A 19358-nucleotide genomic window follows, 5' to 3' on the forward strand; every position below is an offset into this window, starting at 1 on the left:
TAGAGTGCTATAAGAATGTATAATTGGGAAGCAAATCGTCTTGCAGGGAGGAGGTCAGGAGAGGCTGATCTTTGCAGGATGAATAGGCATTGGACTGTCAAGAATATTTCAGATAAAAGGAACCATTTGTGCAAATGTCCTAGTTCAGGAAGGCTCAGGGTATGACTGAGGATCTAAAACAGTCAGGTGGCTGGCGTAGAATGAGCATGGGGGAAGGTAAGACCTAAGGCTGGACAGAAAGGACAGTCCGTAAATGCCACATAGATCATGTTAATGATACTGGACTTAACCTTTAGAACAATGGAATTCCACTGGAAAGTTTTAAGTACAGAGTGATATGATCAGATTTGAGGTTTAGCAGGATGACTCTGATGGAAGGGTTCAGAGGATTGCAGGAGAACAGAGATGAGTTAGGAGGCTATTCTGATAATCCAGGTTGAAAGATCATGGTGATTCAGACTAGAATCTAAATGAAAATAGAAACAATTGAATGGATTGGAGACACATTTAGTAGGTTGAATCAATAGGACAAAATGTGGTGAGAGTGGAGGAAGTTTAAGAGGATTAACTGACAACTTGGTGAATAATGGTGGCATTTACCAAAATCATAGAGTAAAATTTATGGAGCTAAAATGACATGCCAAGAGTTGAGTGGATGAATGGAATGGACCCACACCCAGACACTCATGAAATTTTAGGACACAGGTAAAGAGATGATCCCAAAGTTTCCAGGGAATAAAAATGGGTCACTAACCAAAAAACAAGAGAATATCATTCTATTGGCAAATGACCACTCATGAACAAATTGGCTTTTAGAAGACAACAGAGTCACACGTCCAAAGTTCTGAGTAGAAATCATTTGGAACTCGAAAAACTATCAAACAATTATTTGGGCTAAATGGAAGCATTTTTAGATACACAAGAATTTGGAAATTTTACTTCTTATGATTCTTGTCTGATGAGATGGAAAATAGGAAATAAAATATGTGGGATATAAAGACAGTAAAACTAATACTGAATACCAAGAAAATAAGTCCCAGGATGTCAACTTCGTAGGAGACTGAAATATAACTTATCAATATTATTATAGGCTTGTCAATGGGCTCTAGGAAGAGTATGTTCAAGAATAAAATGGATTCCTTTCAATGTATAGAATGAATAAGAAGTCAGTGTAAATGGTAAATGGAACTTTTTTTCCCCCCAAGAAAATAAAAGGCAATTTGCAATTCCAGGGGAAAGAAAAAAACTAGAAGCTATCAAAGAAGATGATCATTTACATATGAAGCAAACTGAAATTTTACATGATTTTAAACCCCTACACTAGGAACATTCTTCTTTGAAGACACCTAGAGATTATGATATGGAATCAAAAAGAAGGGGATGTGATCCTAGTCATTACTTGCCTCTGTAGCAGGTAATATGTTTGTATTCATTAGGATACATGTGCTATTTATTGGTTTTAAAATTTAAAAATTAACCCTTAGACCAGATATGCATAAAATTATTCATGGTAACAGGAGAATGAATATGAATTTGTTCTTGATTGTGTAAAAATAAAGGCATAGCTAACACAAGTTAGAAAATGGAAACCTTAGCTCATAGACAGGGAAGTCAAGAGAAATTACCTGAAATTCATGGCACAAGAAATTAAAATTTTAACTAACAGTACTTAAGTTACAATATATTCAATAGAGGAATTAAACATTTTAATATAGAGATCTCAATTTGGGAGGTGTTTACCAATAGATGGTATAATTTAGATGAAATGAAAAAAGTTCTAGAAAGGAGAAAATTACTGAAACTTGATCAAGGTGAAATGGGAAATCTGAATAGACACATAACTGGAAAAGAGATTGAACTAATAATTTTAAAAACTTCAGAAAAGCTCAGGACCAGATGGCTTAACCACTGAATTCATAAAAATTAATACTTATGCTATGATTTGGATATATTTTGGGTATCTTCCCAGGGTCCCTGTGATTGGGGGCTTAGTCCCTTGGTGGTATTAGGATATGCTGTGGAGTCTTTAAGAGGTGTGGACTAGTGGGGGATTCTTGTGTCATTGAGGGTATGGCCCAAGAAAGGGATTATCTTGTGTTTTTCTTGAGTTCTGAGAGAACTGTTACGTAAGCAACAAGTTCCGTCCCGCCCTCCCTCTCTGTTTCCTCTCTTTCTCTGTGATTCTCCTGATATATGGCCCTGCCATCCACCATCAGGCCTTTGCCAGAACCTGCACTGTGCTATTTGGAATTTCAGCCTCCAAAACTATGAGATAAATCAACATTTTTTTCTTTATGAAGCTAACTGCCTCAAGTATTTTTGTTGTAGTGACAAAAAGCTGATGCCAATCTTTCACAAAATCTTTTAAGACAAAAAAAAGGAAGGGAACACTATGAAACTCATTCTGCTATATAGACTCCTAGGATTATTCTGATACTAAAGTCAGACAAAGACATACTATGGAAAGGAAAAAATAGGTCAATATCCCTTATGAATCTCCATGTCAATATCTTCACTGGGGATGTTGGCACACATCTGTAATCTCAGCAGTTCAGGAGGCTAAGGCAGGAGGATCACCAAGTTTGAGGTCAGCCTCAGCAACTTGGTGAGATCCTGGCTCAAAATAAACAAATAAAAAGGGCTGGGGATATAGTTTAGTGGTAAAGTACCCCTGGGTTCAGTCCTCAGTACTGAATATATATAACCCAAATATATCCTCAACAGAAGATTAGAAAATGGAGTTCAGAAATATATATAAGAAAATTTATGTACTAGGACCAGTTGGAATCCTAGGAATTTAAATTTTGTTAATTTTTTAAAAAATAATGAATACAATACACTATTATGTTAGCTGTTTATCATTGTGACAAAATACCTGAGAAAATCATTGAGAGGAAGGAAGATTTATTTTGGCCCATGGTCACTTGTCCACATCATTTTGGCCATTTGGTGAGGCAGAACATCATGATAGAGACCATTTAGTGCTCACCTAATGGTATTCAGGAAGCAGAGACACAGAGAGAGGCAGGGGACAAATAATACCTTTGAAGGCATGTCCCCAGTGATTTGCCTTTTTAAACTAGGACCCGCCTCTGAAAGATTTTATTACTTCCCAATAATACCACCAATAGGAGAACAAACCTTCAATACATGAGCCTTGGGCGACATTCCAGATCAAACTATAACAGCCCAATTAATAGAATCAATAAAAGATATATTATCACTGTACAGTAATCAAATGTTTGCAGGAGAAGCATTTGACAATTTTTAACACCTTTTCACCATATGAGGAAATAAACTCAACAAACTAGAACTTGAAGGCAACTTCTCTAATCCAATATGGGACTTCTGCCAAGAACCCACACAGCTAACGTCAGACTTAACGGTGAAGACTAAATTTTTTCCTCTAAGATCAGTGACAAGAATATCAAAATTTGCCACTCCCATTTAACATTGTACAGGAAATTCTAGCCAGAGAAATCAAGAAAACAAAACAAGACAAAACAAAAATCAACCAACCAAACAAAAAGTCTTCCAGACTGGAAAAAAGAAATAGCAGAACTCTCTGTACATATAGATGACATGACAGTGCATCTGGAAAATCCTAGGGAATCCACTAATAATAATACTAGGGCCAATAAACAAGTTTGGCAATTTTTTAGGATAAAACTTTACTAGCAGTGAAACTGGAGTGGAGGAAACCATTTCATTTACAATGGAATAAAAAGAAACTTAGAAATAAATTTAACAAAGGAAGTGCAAGACTTGTGCACTTAAGGCTACACAATATTGTTATAAAAACTGACTTAGAAAATTAAATAAATGGGAAGGCACTCTATGTTCATGGATCAAAACCCTAAGTATTGCTAAGGTGAAAATTTTCCCAAAATTGACCTATGTGCCTAGTACAATCCCTGTTAAAATCTGAGCTCTTTCTTTATTTAATTTTTGCCGAAACTGAAAAGCTAGTTTTACAATTTATATGGAAATATGAGAGACCTCACGTAGCCCAAATAATCTTGAAATAAAGAACAAAGCTGAAGGACTCATACTTCTTGATTTCAAACTTACTACAAAGTGACACATGGATCATGAGAATAGAATTAAAAGTCCAGAAATAAGTTTTTATATTTATGGTCAATTTAATTTTGTTAAGAGTTCTAGGACAATTCAATCATTAAAGAGTAGTCTTTTCTGTAAATGGCACAGGGGACAATTGGATATACGCATGCCATAGGGCAAAGCTGGACCTCTTCCTTACACCATATGCAAACATTAACTTGAAATGAATCATAGACCTAAATATAAATCTCTTAGAAGAAAACATGGGAGAACAAATCTTTGTGACTTTGGGTTGGGCAATAGTTTTTAAAATGCAATAATACCAAAGCACAATTGTCCAAAGAAGGAAATAAACTGGATTTCAACAAAATTAAAAATTTTGTGCTTAAACAAGTAAAATAAAGCTCCATAGAATGGGAGAAAATATTTGCAAATCTTATGTATGATAAAGACCTTGGATTCAGAATATATAAAGAACTCTACTACTAAACAATAGAAAGACAAATAACCAAGATTCTAAAGATGGACTAAGGATTTGGATAGATATTTCTCTAAAGAAGATATATAAATGTCCAATAAACACATGAAAAGATAATCAAAACCATTTGGGAAATGCAAATCCAAACTATAAGGAGCTATACATTTCATACCCACTAAGTTAGGTAAAAGATGAACAATAACAAGTGTTAAAGCTGTGGAGAAACTGGATTCACATATCACTGGTGGGCATATAAAATTGTACAGCTGTTTTGGAAAACAGTTTTGAAGTTCCTCAAAAAGTTAAAACATAAAGTTACCATATGATGCAGCAGTTCTACTGTTAGGTATATACCCAGGAGAATTGAAAATATTTTTAATGCTTTTATTATAATTGAAAACACTTGTGCACACACAAAGTTGTATGTGGATGGTCACAGCAACATCATTCATGATAATGAAAAGATGAAACAGCCCAAATGCCCATCAACAGATGAATGCATAAATAAGATGTAGTATAGTCCTATAATGGAAGATTATCCAGCCACATGAAGAAAGTTCTGATACATGTTTTGACCTTGAAAAACTTTTGTGAGATGAAAGAAGCTAGTCATAGGAGAAGAATTTATTGTATGATTCCATGTATATGAAATGTCCAGAATAGGCATATATTAGACACAGAAAGTAAATTGATGGTTGACCAACTCTAGGGAGATGGTGGGATTCAACAGGGAGTGATTGCCAGCATATATAGCATTTATTTGGGGGAAAATAATATTTTTTTCCAAATTTAGAATGTTGCACAGTTTTGTGAATATACTAAAATATTTTGAATTGCATACTTTATTTATTTATTTATTTATTTATTTATTTATTTATGTGATGGGGTTCTTGCTGTGTTGCTCAAGCTAGCCTTGGATTTGTGATCCTCCTGCCTCAGCCTTCCTAGTAGTTGGGAATACAAGGGTGCACCACCATCGCTGGCTGAATTATACACTTTAAATGGGTGAATTGTGTATGAATTATGAATTATATCTCAGCAAAAGATGTTGAAAATTTTGGGAGAACAGATAGAGTCTTGGTGAGTAGTAGCATATCTCATTTGTATCTGTGGGATTTTAATTTATGGAGATAAGGGGACAATATCCACTGAAGGGATTTTTTTATCACATTTTATCACATTTCCTGAAAGAAACATATTATACCATGCAGGGCCAAGTGGGGAAGTACTAAGTTTGGTCAGGAGGTAAAGGGAGCAAGGGGAAATCCAGGTCAGAGCCTTTATCAAGGTTTTCATAGGGAACACAAGGCAGGGCAGGGTAAGTAGATCAGGACTGGTTAATATGATTATTTCTGGTGAGCGTTGGGGCATCTGGACTGGCTCTATTTGTCTGGTACCTGACTGTGGGTTGGTGGAATACTGGGAAGGAATACTGGGCTTGGTGTGTGAGAGCTCACCAAGGAGATGGGTGGACGTCTAGACTGGTTAGTTTGTACAGGAGAAGTGTGCTCTCAGGTGACCCCTTTCCTATCTGGAAGACCAACCTGGGAGCTTTGAGAGGGGCAGTCTCTCTCCCTATCCACAAGGTCATTAATGTCATTGCATCAAGAAAGCAGAAAACAAAACAAAAGTAAAATAAAATGAAATAAAATAAAAATTAAAAAACTCATAAAGCTCTAATACAAATATTTTAAAAAAATAAAAAAATAAGCTTAAAAAAGACAGTGTGGTCTGTATACCTACTGTGTGACACATGAGTGCCAACAGACACATGGAGTCTCAGATAACAATGGGAGCTAGATTCCTACTTCTCATCTCATGGAATAAATAGGTATCTAAAACTGATTAAATTTAGAAATGGCGACAAATGATCACTAGTATGAAATAGAAAAGTAACTCAGGAGGACTAAATTTAGAAATGGACAAAAACAGTGTCTGGAAGAAAGGACTTGGTATGGGGAAGGCTGGAGCTGTTTTTGTTTTTTTTTTAAATTCAATTTTATTATTCATTCTTTAAAAATACTGTGAGCAGGTGTTACTTGATTCTTTTTAAGAAACTGTGAAGGTCCATATTTAGTTAGTGAATAAGGAATAGTAATTCCTTCTTTCAATTATACAACTCATCCACTCTTTAGGACCAGGGTAGTTTTATCTCCCCAAGGCATGTGCTGTATTTTCCTTTCATTACACAATGAATAAAAGACTGACTACTCAGGAAGTTGTATTACATAGTCTGCATTTTTGTTTTATAAAAACTCATCAGGTCTTTATTTAACTCTGAAAAAAATACAGTTTTGCTAGTTTTATAGTTTGTGTTAGTCATTCATTGGCTCACTCCTTAAATCATTGGCTCATGGTATCCTTGGGTTCTTCTTACGCAGATTCAACCAACCATGACTGAATATTAAAAAACATTGTGTCTGCATTAAACATATACAGATTTTTTTGTTGTTCCCTAAACAATGTAACAACTATCTACATAGAATTGGGTATTATAAGTCATCTAGAGGTCTGAGGCTGTGGCTCTGAGATAGAGCGCTCACCTAGCAGGCGTGAGGCACTGGCTTCCATCCTCAGCACCACATAAAAGTAAAATAAAGATATTGTGTCCACCTATAACTAAAAAATAAATATAAAAAAATAAGACCTCATCTAGAGGTCATTGCAAGTATATGGGAGAAGGTGCATGGTTGCATGCATGCAAATACTACATCATGTTATATAAAGGACTTGAGCATCCACAGGTTTAGGTATCTGTAGGGGGTCCTGGAACCAATTCCCTAAAGATACCATGGATGAGTGTGTGTGGGGGGGGAGTGAGGGGGGGAGTACACCCATGACATCAAAAGCAGAATACTAAGCACTAGAGATACCAAGGTTGAAAATAAACCTTATTCACAAGGAGTGCTCACTCAGAGAGACACAAGTCACCAGGCAATGACAATGTGGCATTCATAGAGATAGGGTGCTCTAGAAATACATGGGAGGGGAGCCTACAACCTCAGGAATCAAATAGGACTTCTTGGAGGTGATGACGTTAAAGTCAACCCAGCAGGATAAGTAGACCTAGGCTAGGGAAGAGAATGTAGGAGGGGAAACAGCATATTTTGGAGAATGAAAAGTAATTGAATTTGGTGCAATAATGTAGACTGCAAAAGGAATAGGTAGGCAGAGGAACAGGCCCCTGAATATGTCCATTTTGCTCATCTCTGGAACCCACGAATATGTACTTCACATAGCAAAAAGAGTTCTACACATGTGAGTAAATTAAGGATTTCGAGATTCAGGAATTATCCTGGATTGTCTGGGGCCCAATGAAATTGGACCCTACATAGCACAGAGTGGGCTTTTCTCTCTGATGATATTCTCTGGTTTTGCTTCAGCAATGACCTTGATTCTCTACTGTTTGCAAATGGAGAGTATTGCATAGTGAACCTTGAATCTGGAAAAGAGAATCCATAGACCCAAGAGTAAAGGGGGCTAGTGCAACGTTGGTTCCAAGAGGAGGTTTTCCTTACCTTGATTTTCCACATCTTTCAGTGGGTCCACCCCTGGGGACAGGATAAAAAACATTGGAGTGGCTGGTCCTGATTCTTCAAAGGAAGTTGCAAAATCTAGTGCTCTTCCCATTACGTATTTGCTTCCTAACTTCTCCTCAACAAAATCTCTGCCAGAAAGAAAGTATACACACATATAGTCAGAAAATGATAACATTTGAGAAATGGAAGCCTCTAGAAAAGAAAGAACATGCCCAGGGTTGTGGATTAGGTAGCTATAGAGCTAGGACTGGCTACAAGTCCACAACTTGTCAACACTTACAAACTGTGCTGCTAGTTGTAGGACAGCTCATCTAGATCAGGGCTCCTTCTGTACAACTGTCCAACTAGGTCACTGCCAACTCTAGCCTGGCACCCTCTCACTTCAGTCCATCCATAGGGTTGATTAGGACCAATGCCTTCTGTATACTTTTTGGCAGCTAGACCACCTTCTCTAGATCCTTGCTATGCACCATTCCTGCCCACGATTTAGAGCTCTATCAGATTCTTTCTTTGCTCTCATCTTTCATCATTCTCCTTTTTCTTTCCTCTCACTCCATTTAACAATGCTTCCCTTCTAAAGTGGCCCATTTTGTGCTAAATATATCCTCACAGCTGCAAATGTTTTATGACGGTCTGGCCAAACTCCTGACCTTCACTGAGACTTCCACTATCCCCCGAGGACATTATTTCTTCATGCAGCCTTCTCAACTGGGCTCATACTCCTACACCTGAGGATTGTCAGTGATCAGGGTGCTGCTCACTGTCCAATGCTATTTTTAAACCATTACCTTCCCTTTATCGTGGTTCCAATGAGGCTCATTTTCCCTGTCTCACCACTATCCATGCACATCATTGTCATCTATTGCCTCATTTGGCCACTCTTCTCATTTACTGAACACTTGAGCCTTAGGCTCATGGACTTCCTCTCCTCTTGCCTGGGTAACATCAATATCCATGTAGACAATCCTCTATCCTCTAAGTGACCTCAATTTGAGTAATCTTTCATTTCCTCCCCTCTTCAGCTACCTAATTCCATGGCTACACCTTCATCCATATCATTACGTGGAAACTTCTCTTATGTCTGATGCCATAAAGGGAGCTATCCCTTTTTCTGACTAACACCGTCTATCCTTATAGTTCTTTTGGTAATACACCTTTACTTAACCTATTCTTTGCCCTAGTGCCATTACAAATGCAGGAATTTCAGTATCCTGGCCTTTCTGGTATTTTCCCCCATACAGCCTTACTCTATTCATTTCTTTCCTATCCAGTATAGACTCCATGACCTGTAATTTCTTTCTTTTTAAAAATAATTTTATTGATGTATAATCAATATACCCTACAATTCACTCATTTTAAAGTATATTTTTCAATGTTTTTAAAGTAAATTTATCAAGTTGCACAATCTTCACCATAATCTAGTGTTTGAACTCGATTTTCATCACACTATAGATTCCTTATAATTGATTCCAATTCTCATGCCCTCGTCCTCAGCAACCACTAATCTGCTTTCTGCCTCTGCAAAATACATGGCCTATGACTCCCAGTCATTTTCTTGCCAACATCCTCACCTCCTTTGCCTAATTCTTATTTCAACACACCAATTTGAGATGATCTGAGCTCTGGATCAATGTAGCTCCGAATCTACACCTGGGACTCTGGAGAAAATTATCCAATGGTGAAGACAGGTGTCACCAGAAGTGCAAGATCTTAACCAGTAACCAGGCCCTTCAACACCACTTGGAGCTCCCTGGTTAGCCTTCTCTCCCATTTTTCGCAGATCCATTTTCAAACATTCTCCACTCTCTTCAAATACTCAACCTTGCCCCTCTCCCTTTCACACAAATTCAACTGATGGTCTTCAAACTCTTCAGAAAAATTAGAAGCCAGCAGATAAAAATCATCCTCAATTTTCTGCCATTCATTTATTACATTACTTAAAGCTATAACCATCTTTTTTTCCTTTTAAAAAACATCTGATGAAAGAGATGTTTTTCTTGCTAAGGATGAACTCTCTGTTCTTTGGAATTTTGGTTGTTGATAAAAAGGATCTTATTACCGTACACACATGGCCTTGAGGCTCAACCGCTATGGTTTATATTATTAATATCCCCCTAAAAGCTCATTTGTTAGGCAATGCAGGGATGTTCAGAGGTGAAGTGATTAGATGATGGGCTCTGTAACCTCATTAGCAGATTAGTCTGCTTGACAGATTAATAATTTGAATAGATTGCTGGGTGGTTTAACTGTAGGCAGCTGAGGTGTGACTGGGAGAAATAGGTCACTGGGGGCATGACCTGGACTACATCTGTTCCTGCCCTTCTGACCCACCCCTCCCCTTCCTGGCTGCCATGACCTGAGCAGATTTTCTTTCCCATGCCCTTCCGCCATGATGTTCTGTCTCTGGCCTAGAGCAATGGAGTCAGCCAACCATAGACTGAACATCTGAAACAGTGAACCAACATAAATTTTCTTCCTCTATAATTGTTCTTGTCAGATAATTTGATCATAGCAGTGAAGAGCTGGATAACACTTTAGCCTTGCCGTCCTGAGACTGTCTTTTGGAGTGCCTGTCCCAGGCCTCCCACCATCCCATGTTCTCTACCTCATGGCGTAGGTCATCCGGTCAGGCCGCATGGCCCTCATCATGCAGAGGCGCTGAAGGGCTGTCTTGTTCTTCCACTCCTGGGGGAACTTCTCCTTCTCGGGACATTCTGACTCCACAAACTTCTTCCAGCTCTTGGCAGATCCCTCAATGTCTCGATCCAGATTAGAGAATTCTTCCATTGATGAAAGTGCCTGGGAAATTGCAAAGAATCTTTCTCCAAAATGCAGTTTCTCTAGAAAGCTGTAATTTGTGTTGCGTTGGAGGTTGAAAGGCAAGTGGTATTATATACACAACTCTGTCTCATGTATAGTCTGTTTGGAGTCTTGGATCTTCCTCCAGGAAAAAAAAAATCAAAGAAGAGGGAGGATTCTGACCAGCTCATCCTCATCAGACTGCCCCTAGTAATATGCAAAATTAGCAAATGACCAGTTTGGGAGACTATAGACAGCAGAGACTGAGCCACACTCACTTGCATGATATTATATGGAAAATAGGGGCACAAAGGGGTACCATTATTATTCTGGTTGTGGTACATGGACACCTAAGTCATAGGCTTCTTCTTTCCATCTGCACACTCACTCTGCCACCAAATCCTGTCAATTCATCTCTCAAAATATCTCATTGACTTTGTATTAATGCCAACTACAAAAATTTCCATGAGTTGTCTATTTCTGTATGGATTAAGTCAATTTGGACATAGCTAAGTAATGAAATCTTTTCATGTATTTCTTCCCTCCAATTCATCCAGTTTACCAGGTATGCTGCTGTGTCCTACCTTGTCTCAGCTTACCAGTCTCCTACCTGGGAAGTATGCCTGACTCGTTCCCCACCCAATTCCTTGTTTGTACTACTTCTACCATGTGCAAGACTCTGTTGCCTTGTCCACTAAATTTTACTCCTTGCTTTTCTTGTGCTGGTCACGCTTTCTATTTATTAAGGTTCTCTGAATTGTCAAGGGCCAGTTCAAAGTCAGTGACTTTCCCCAGGCACAGACTCTATAACTTAGAACATGTAGTCCTTCCCCTGGGGTGGAGCACATAGAGCTACTCACAGAGTTGGAAACTTTACTAAACCTTCAATCAATTTCAGATATTTGGTTGCTGATAGCATTTAAGCCATATCCCTCCTTCTTCCTCTTCTGCTCACATCTGGGCAAGCTGATCACTAAGCCTGGCCATTTCCTCCTTAGATGCTGGAGGGATGTTGTACCAGGTAAGCCCTTGCCTGTGCCCAGGAGCACCTGCTCCGGACTCACCCCCTAACTACCATAAGTACCCCAAGGTAGTTTCTTTTCCTGGCTCTCTCAAGCCATTTTTAGAATGCTTGGGATCACTCTTGCTTCTGCCAGAAGCCTCATTATTGGAATAATCAGCTTTTATATACCCTTTTGGTATGTGTGCGTCTTCATCAGTCTTGACACAGGAACTAAATTTTGGATGGATGAGTGTCTATCCTGTTTATCCAGAGTGCCCACCAACACCGCTAACCTAGACACTTACTGACCTGCAGTCCCTTCATCATTATTCAACTCTGTTGATGTGTTTGGTTTCTCCAAAGCTAGACAGCATATTTAAAGCACCTATGAGAGTGCCATGAGTTTTGAAAAAACCCAATACATTCTTGTTATTTGAATCCCTTCATTCATTGACTCATTCATCATTCTTTTAACATTTATTGCATGCCTACTACTTCCTAGGGACTTGGAATCACAATGGTGAACAAAAAGACATGGACCTTCAAGGAGCTTATAAGCCTAAATTGAGGAGGAAGGAGATGTATAGAGTTCTGTTGGGTAGAGATGGAAGGGAGGGGAATTTTATGAGAAGGATCAACAAGAGCCATAGTCTGGAGGGTAGGGCATGGCAGAAAACAGAGTGGTTTCAGGATAAGAATCTGGTGAGAAGGGCAAGGTGAAGCTGCAGAAGGACCCATCCACTTGACCTGGACTTGCCTGTTCTCTTCCTCCAGGGGGATAAACATAGATCCTTTCACAGGTACTCTGTGACTTCTGGATTTCATGCTGACCACTTATAGCAGGAAGACCACATCTTCATTCATGCTGAGAAGCAGTGAATGAGACAGTGGAAGAAGCTCAGATAAACAAGATTTCTGGTGATGAGCCACGGGACTTGGAGACTGGTTTTAAACCTTCATGAGTTTTGGATTTTTCATCTGGAAAGTGAGGCCAAGTAATCACCTGCCGCTTCTCTTACTCTCTCACTCTCAAGTAGATGCAAAGTTTTGGAAAACTATAAAGTCCTCCCTGGTCCTTCCTCGGGGGCTGGATAGCTATTGAATTGCAATTACCGGTTTACTTATCTGTTACTCCCACAAGATTGTGAGTTCCCGGTGGGCAAGAACTTTCTAAGGCACTGCCTGGCACTTAGCGAGTGCTCAATTAATAAAGTTTGACATCTGGGTGGCCAGCAGGAGGGCTCTTGGTGGACTGAGAAAAGCTGCAGCTGCTGTAATTATTTCTGTCTGTGCTGGGGAACCAACTTTCATCTTCTTCCAGATAGCCACTCACCTCCTCTCCTCAACTTACATCATCATTAACCCTTCTGCAAGCCAATTACCCGCGCCCCCCGCCCCCAGCATCGCCACAAAGAGGAGAAAAATACACTGTGATCAGCACTCCCGGCTGCCAAGGACTGGGTCTGAAACACAGTTTCTTGAAGCTCTGGAGTGAACACAATTGCAACGTTTAATCTCCCAAATGAGGAAAAGGGATTTCTAGCCTTCTAATAAGCTAAATGGAAATGACTAATTAACCTAATTACTTTGGACTGCACAGCAAAATACAACTGAGCTAAACTGGCAACCAGAGTGGTAGTGAGAGGCCTTTTCAAAGGTTAACAAAGAAATCCATCACAGATGAGATTTCCTAATGAAGAGAACATTCCTATTACCTTACAGTTCAGCATTTGATGGGATTGAAAAAATCCTTCCAAAGGATAATAATAAAAGCAGGATTTTATCAGAAAGATTTCATCCATTTCCTGCTTATTAGTTCTTCTGGGGAAACAAGACAATCAACCTTCCTCATTAGATAGAATGCTTTAGATTTTTTTTAATATTTATTTTTTAGTTGTAATTGGACGCCATGCCTTTATTTTATTTATTTTTATGTTGTGCTGAGGATTGAACCCAGGGCCTTGCACATGCTAGGTGAGCCACAACCCCAGCCTCTAAAATTTTTTTAAGATCATGTTCTATTTAATTATACTTATTTTGTTGCTTTAGGCTAAAATCCAACCAGATATTTAAAAGAGTATTTATCAAAGACCATGTATACCACATATCGAATTGTCCCTCACCTGTGTGCATCCTGGATTGCAATTGAGTTTTGAAGGATCTGGACTTTGCTGCTTCACACAACAAACTCATATAGAAAGATAAAGCTTTGCTCATTTGCAAAAGACTTTGAACAGCCAGATGAGCCCCGCCCACAAAACAGAACAAAGAGCAGAAGGAAGCCAAGCCAAGCCAAGCCAACCCAACAACTCATTTTGTGAAAAGAGGAATGGAATGAAATTGCACAATAGCTTTTGAGTTGAGCTATATAAAATGAATGCCTGTGAATCACTTATTCTTCTTGACTTTTACTGCAGAGGGCTTTGTGTGATAATATAGAGAAAGGAAACTGGACTAGGCCCAACTGGGCAACTTAGAGTTCCTGAAAGTTTTTCTTTCTATGGACAAATTCTATCAAGCTCAACTGGTATCAATGACAGCGCTTATGTGTCTTACAGGGTAATGAAGAATCATAATTGTTATAGGATAAATCGTGCCCATCAAAAAAGATACATTGAAGAACTAGCCTCCCAGACTTGTGATCATGACTTTATTTAGAAACAGAATCTTTGTGTTGATGTAACTAATTTAAGATGAGGATACAAGGCTAGATTCTAATTCATACCGGTGCCCTTATAACAAGAGGAAAAAAACCTGCACGGAGGAAACCAACTTTCATCTTCACCATGTGAAGATGGTGGAGTCAGAGACTGAGATTGGATGTATGGTGCCTCAAATCAAGGCACCATAATCTGCTTCCACTTACTGAACATTAACACAGTCTGAAAACCCTCAACAAAGGTGCTAGGTAGGATGGCCATTTTGCAGATAAGGAACCGAAGGCTCAGAGTGTTAAGGTAGGAGATAGGGCACACGGAAGGAATCATCTCTTAGGGTTCTCAGCTCAACCTAGGCCCTCACAGCACTGTACCTTAAGCCCCTTCTTGTGAAGGAAAACGTGGCCATCTTGTGGTTAAAGTGAGAAAGCTAGATGACCACAAAGGGAATTCAAGATCACTCACGAAGGGAAAGCTCTCAGTCTCAGGTATGCGCAATAGCCCAAGAGACGGACCTAAAGTTAACTTTTTGCTGTTGAACTTATCATTGGCATTGTGGTTTGCTCCCCTTCTGTGCATTTTCTGAGGGAAAAAGAAACATACATGGGCAATAGAAAAGAAATTATATAAAATTCAGCTGTCATTCAAGGTGCCAATCAACCTCAGATCCAGCTAAGGGAGAAGGAGAGAATAAAAGTGAAGCCTATTGTGTAGACAGAGCCTTGAGCCACTCCACAGTCTACCCACTCTACCCTCTACCCACTCTACCCTCAACAATGTGTTACTTTCACTTTCAATAAGCCTCTGCCTTTCCTGCCAATCTCCTGGGTCTCCTTCAATTCTTTTCTCTGGAGGAGGAGAACCTGGACTCAGGACCCCCTGGAAACCCCTGCCCTTGCCCTGGCAACAAGAGGTCTAAGACAACATACCAGAGGCCATTTGCACACACAAACTTGAAATAGAACCCTGGTTTATCTGATTCCAGAGCCTGTGTTGACAAATCCATTTCTCTCATTGTTCTAGTTCTGCAGATGGGCTCATTCAAAATTGCTTTTCAGAACCTATTTCTCCATAAAGCAATCAGACTATGAGTTGTTATTCTCAAGGTCTGGGATCATATTGTCCAAAAGGTAACCACTGGCCATGGGTGACCATTGGGCACTTGAAGGGTGGTTATTGTGACAGAAGGACTGATTTATTTTTAAATCTAAGATAGTCTTGTCACATTAGCCAGACTGTCCTTGACCTCCTAGGCTCAAGTGATCCTCCTGCCTCAGCTTCCCGAGAAGTTGGGACCACAGGTGCATGAGGCCATGCCCTGAATTTTTAATTCTATTTTATGTTAATGGCTTTAAAATGTAGAAACTGGAACTTATTTTAGTAATAGGAAAACTTTTAAAGATGTTTAGGCTGACTTGGGTACAGGGACCAATTGTTTCAACTCTTAACTTTTATGAAGTTGAAATACAAGTGTTTTGGATGAAAATTTAACTTCTAAACTGAGATAAGCTTTATGTATAAAAATTACACATCGGATGTCAAAGACTTAGCAAAAAAATATAAAATTGTTTTCTAATTGACAGTTTAGATCCTAAATGTCCCCCAAAAGTTTGTATGATTAAAAAAAAAGGCTTGGCCACTAGCCTGTGGCACTATTGGATGGTAGTGGAAACTTCAGGGGGTGGTAGAAGGAAGTTAGGTCATTGGGGGTGTGCCCCTGAAGGACATTTTGGGACCCTGGTCTCTGCGCTCTCTCTCTCTCTCTCTCTGGCTCTCTGGTTGCCATGAGATGAACAGCTTTCTTCTGCTATTCATTTTTGCCATGTTTTTCTGCCTCACTAAATGCCCAGAGCATCAGTGTCAAGCAATCATGGACTGAAACCTCTGAAACTGTGAGCCAAAATAAACATTTTCTCCTTTTAAATGGTTTATTCCAGATATTTTGTCACAGTAATGATAAGCAAACACAATCATTTTATAAAAGCTGCGCACTGAAATGATAATATTTTTGGCTGTACCGGGTCAAAGAAAATATTTTATTTATTTTATTAAAACTTATTCCATTCATTTCTTTTTACATTTCTTAATGTGGGTAATGAAAAAATTTAAAATTACGAATATGGCTTGCACTACATTTATTTTGGACAGTGCTACCCTAGAATAAATACACTCTAAAGTGTATCTATTTATTCATATTCTGTGTGGTAGAAAAGTTGATAGTTTTCCCAGATATCTGCATTTATTACAATTATTCTTAGAGGTTTTGTAAGTTTGTGGTTTTGGTTGCTGTTGTGAAGAAAATCCTCCTTTGTTTCTTTCCCAACGTATTATTTCCTTTTTCATTCACCAGATTGGGTTCAGGATGATGAATGAAGTTAAATAAAAATTAAATTCCACCTTTATTATTTAAATCAAGGATCAGCAAACAATAACTTTCAGGCTCAATCTGGCCCACCACCTGTTTTGTTAAATAAAATTTTACGGGAACTCAGCCATGTCCATTCATTTCCACACTGTATGTGTCTTTGGCACGGTTGAGTGGTTCCCTCAATATTTACTATGTGGTCCCTCATGAAAAGTTTGATGATTCCTGATTTATATATAGTCCTAAGGTTGATTGAAAGGATAGCTATAGACTCTGAAAAAGAAGTTAGGAAAGGATTTTGAGCAATGGTAGCATTAGTGGAATTAGCCTAGAATTTCTTAAGACGACTCCTTTGAAAGAGGAAAGCCTGCACATAAATGATTTATTTCGGGGCTTTTGTTATAAAGTAAATCAGCTTGGATGGATCTCAAGGGAATTATGCTAAGTGAACAAGCCCATTCCAAAAAGTTATGTGCCATATGTTTCCATTCAAATAATATCCTTGAGATGAAAAATGTTATATAAATGGAGAACTGATTCGTGGTTGGTTGGTAGTAGGAACTGGGTAAGGAAGGAGGACACTGTGAGTATAAAAGGCCAACATGAGGAAGCTCTGTAAAATGGAACTTTCTGGGTCTTGACTGTGGTGGTGATTACATGACTCTACACATGTCCTCTAACTAAACACACACAAGCGCACACACACACACACACGAATTTCTGTAAAACTGGTGGAATCAGACTAAGATTGGTGGATCATGTCAATGTTAATTTCCTGGATATGTGATTGTATATAGTATTACAAGATGTTAGCATTGCAGGAAGCTGGGTACAAGGGATATCCCTGTATTATGTCTTACAATTGCCTGTGAATCCACAATTACTTAAAAATAATCTGAGTTAGATATATAAAGAGAAAGAAAACCAATCCCCTTGCTGTAGACTCATAATTCTTTGTGAATCAAGTCTCTGTAAAAATGCAACAAATATGGAAGATCATAAGTAGGATTCATCTTATGCAGATGCCATTCCATAGGTGACTAGTCTGGTAGGCACTGGACTCTCTGGAGTTGGGATTCACTCAGTTGTCCTTTCCTGCAGGCATCATGTCAGGTTCTCTTAAGGTAGGCACAGTGCCTATTGAAAGGACTTTATTGATTCTTTTTGACATTTATAAAATCCCAACTAAGCTGCACAATATGGAATGAAAATGGGCTTGGCCCCCAGCCAGGCCAAAATGTGAGTTCTGAATTTGCCACTAGTAAGAAGTGGGACCTCAATTTCCTCAAATGTTAAATGGAAACCCATAACACCTATTGCCAAGACGGACACGACAGTGAAATGAGACCTTGCCTTTCTGAGGCACTCAATAAGCATGAGTTCTTATCACTGCCAGCGTCCCAGGTTGGAATGCATTCCCTGCTTGGGGTCTGAGTTCAGATTCATGTGGAGATGTCTGCTTTTTTAGAAATGCTACTGCAGCAGCAGTGCCACATCAGTCCCAGGGACTCACCACAGAGCCCGTATTCCAGTCCTGAGCCTTGGTAGATGAAGGCAGCTCAGAGAAGTTTATAGGGACTTAAGGTTCCTTTCTCCCCTGGAGACAGAGCCCTCACACACCAAAATGCATGCTCAGAAGGTTGAGCCTGCTGTGGGTGTACAGGAAAAGGGACACAGCTCCATACTTGAGCTCAAAAATTGAGATCCTTGTTGACACTGTAGGGACAAGTGTCAGGAGGAGACTAAGAGATGAGAACTTGACTTTTTCATAGGAACCAGTACTGACCTTGACACCTCCCCAGGCCTGATGGGAGAGGAACTCCACTGGGCTAGGGGTGCCTGTTTGCACTGGAGATCGAAGCAGGAAGTCCAGTTCTGCTGCACTGATTTCCTGGTTCATGAGGAGGATCTGCAAAGGAGGGAACATGACACCATATTTCTTTAGCTTGTGGTGGCCTCAGGTTCAGGGGATCTTAGGGATTGTCACTCAGTGTAATTATTGCTGCCTCTAACACTAGAGCTTGCCCATCAATTTTGGTTATTTAGAGAGGATGGATTGGAAGAAAGTGTATATTTATGCAAATTACTCCTATGTGCATCTGTTTTCAACCCCAATATCACAGTGACTTAAATATACCCAGTGGATGACTATATATCTTGGTTAGCAGGCATTTATTATGTATCAATCATAAATGCCAAGGAGTATGTGCCTGAAATTTAATTGAGCAGATGACACATACAAATGACATGATTTGAGGAAAGTGCCAAAGTGACATATGAACACACGCAAAATAGAAACACACATATGAATCAACAATGTGAATTTATGCAAAACAGAAGCACATATGTGAATTAAAAATAGGAGAGAGGTCCCTGAACAAGGGAGTGGCCAGCAAGCCAGAGGAAGGAAGGGGTTAAATTGACTAAATTTTCTATAAGTAGTCCCCCCCATGCC

At 39.2% G+C, this 19358-nt stretch overlaps 1 protein-coding gene across 3 annotated transcripts in view; it reads right to left on the reverse strand.

Moving 5' to 3' along the window:
- Positions 1-19358, reverse strand: part of Dnah9 (dynein axonemal heavy chain 9) — a 330995-nt gene that overhangs the window by 41848 nt on the left and 269789 nt on the right. For all 3 annotated transcript variants that reach the window (XM_046420725.1, XM_058571596.1, XM_058571595.1), the window contains 3 exons: positions 18690-18812; positions 10685-10878; positions 8059-8207 (listed from right to left, as the gene is read on the reverse strand). In XM_046420725.1, coding sequence (XP_046276681.1) covers positions 8059-8207; positions 10685-10878; positions 18690-18812 — 466 coding nt within the window. The remainder of the gene's footprint in view (positions 1-8058; positions 8208-10684; positions 10879-18689; positions 18813-19358) is intronic.

Source organism: Marmota monax, unplaced genomic scaffold, assembly GCF_021218885.2.
Source record: "Marmota monax isolate L192 unplaced genomic scaffold, Marmota_monax_Labrador192_F-V1.1 WCK01_AAM20220418_F8-fsc00274, whole genome shotgun sequence".
NCBI classification, from domain to species: domain Eukaryota; kingdom Metazoa; phylum Chordata; class Mammalia; order Rodentia; family Sciuridae; genus Marmota; species Marmota monax.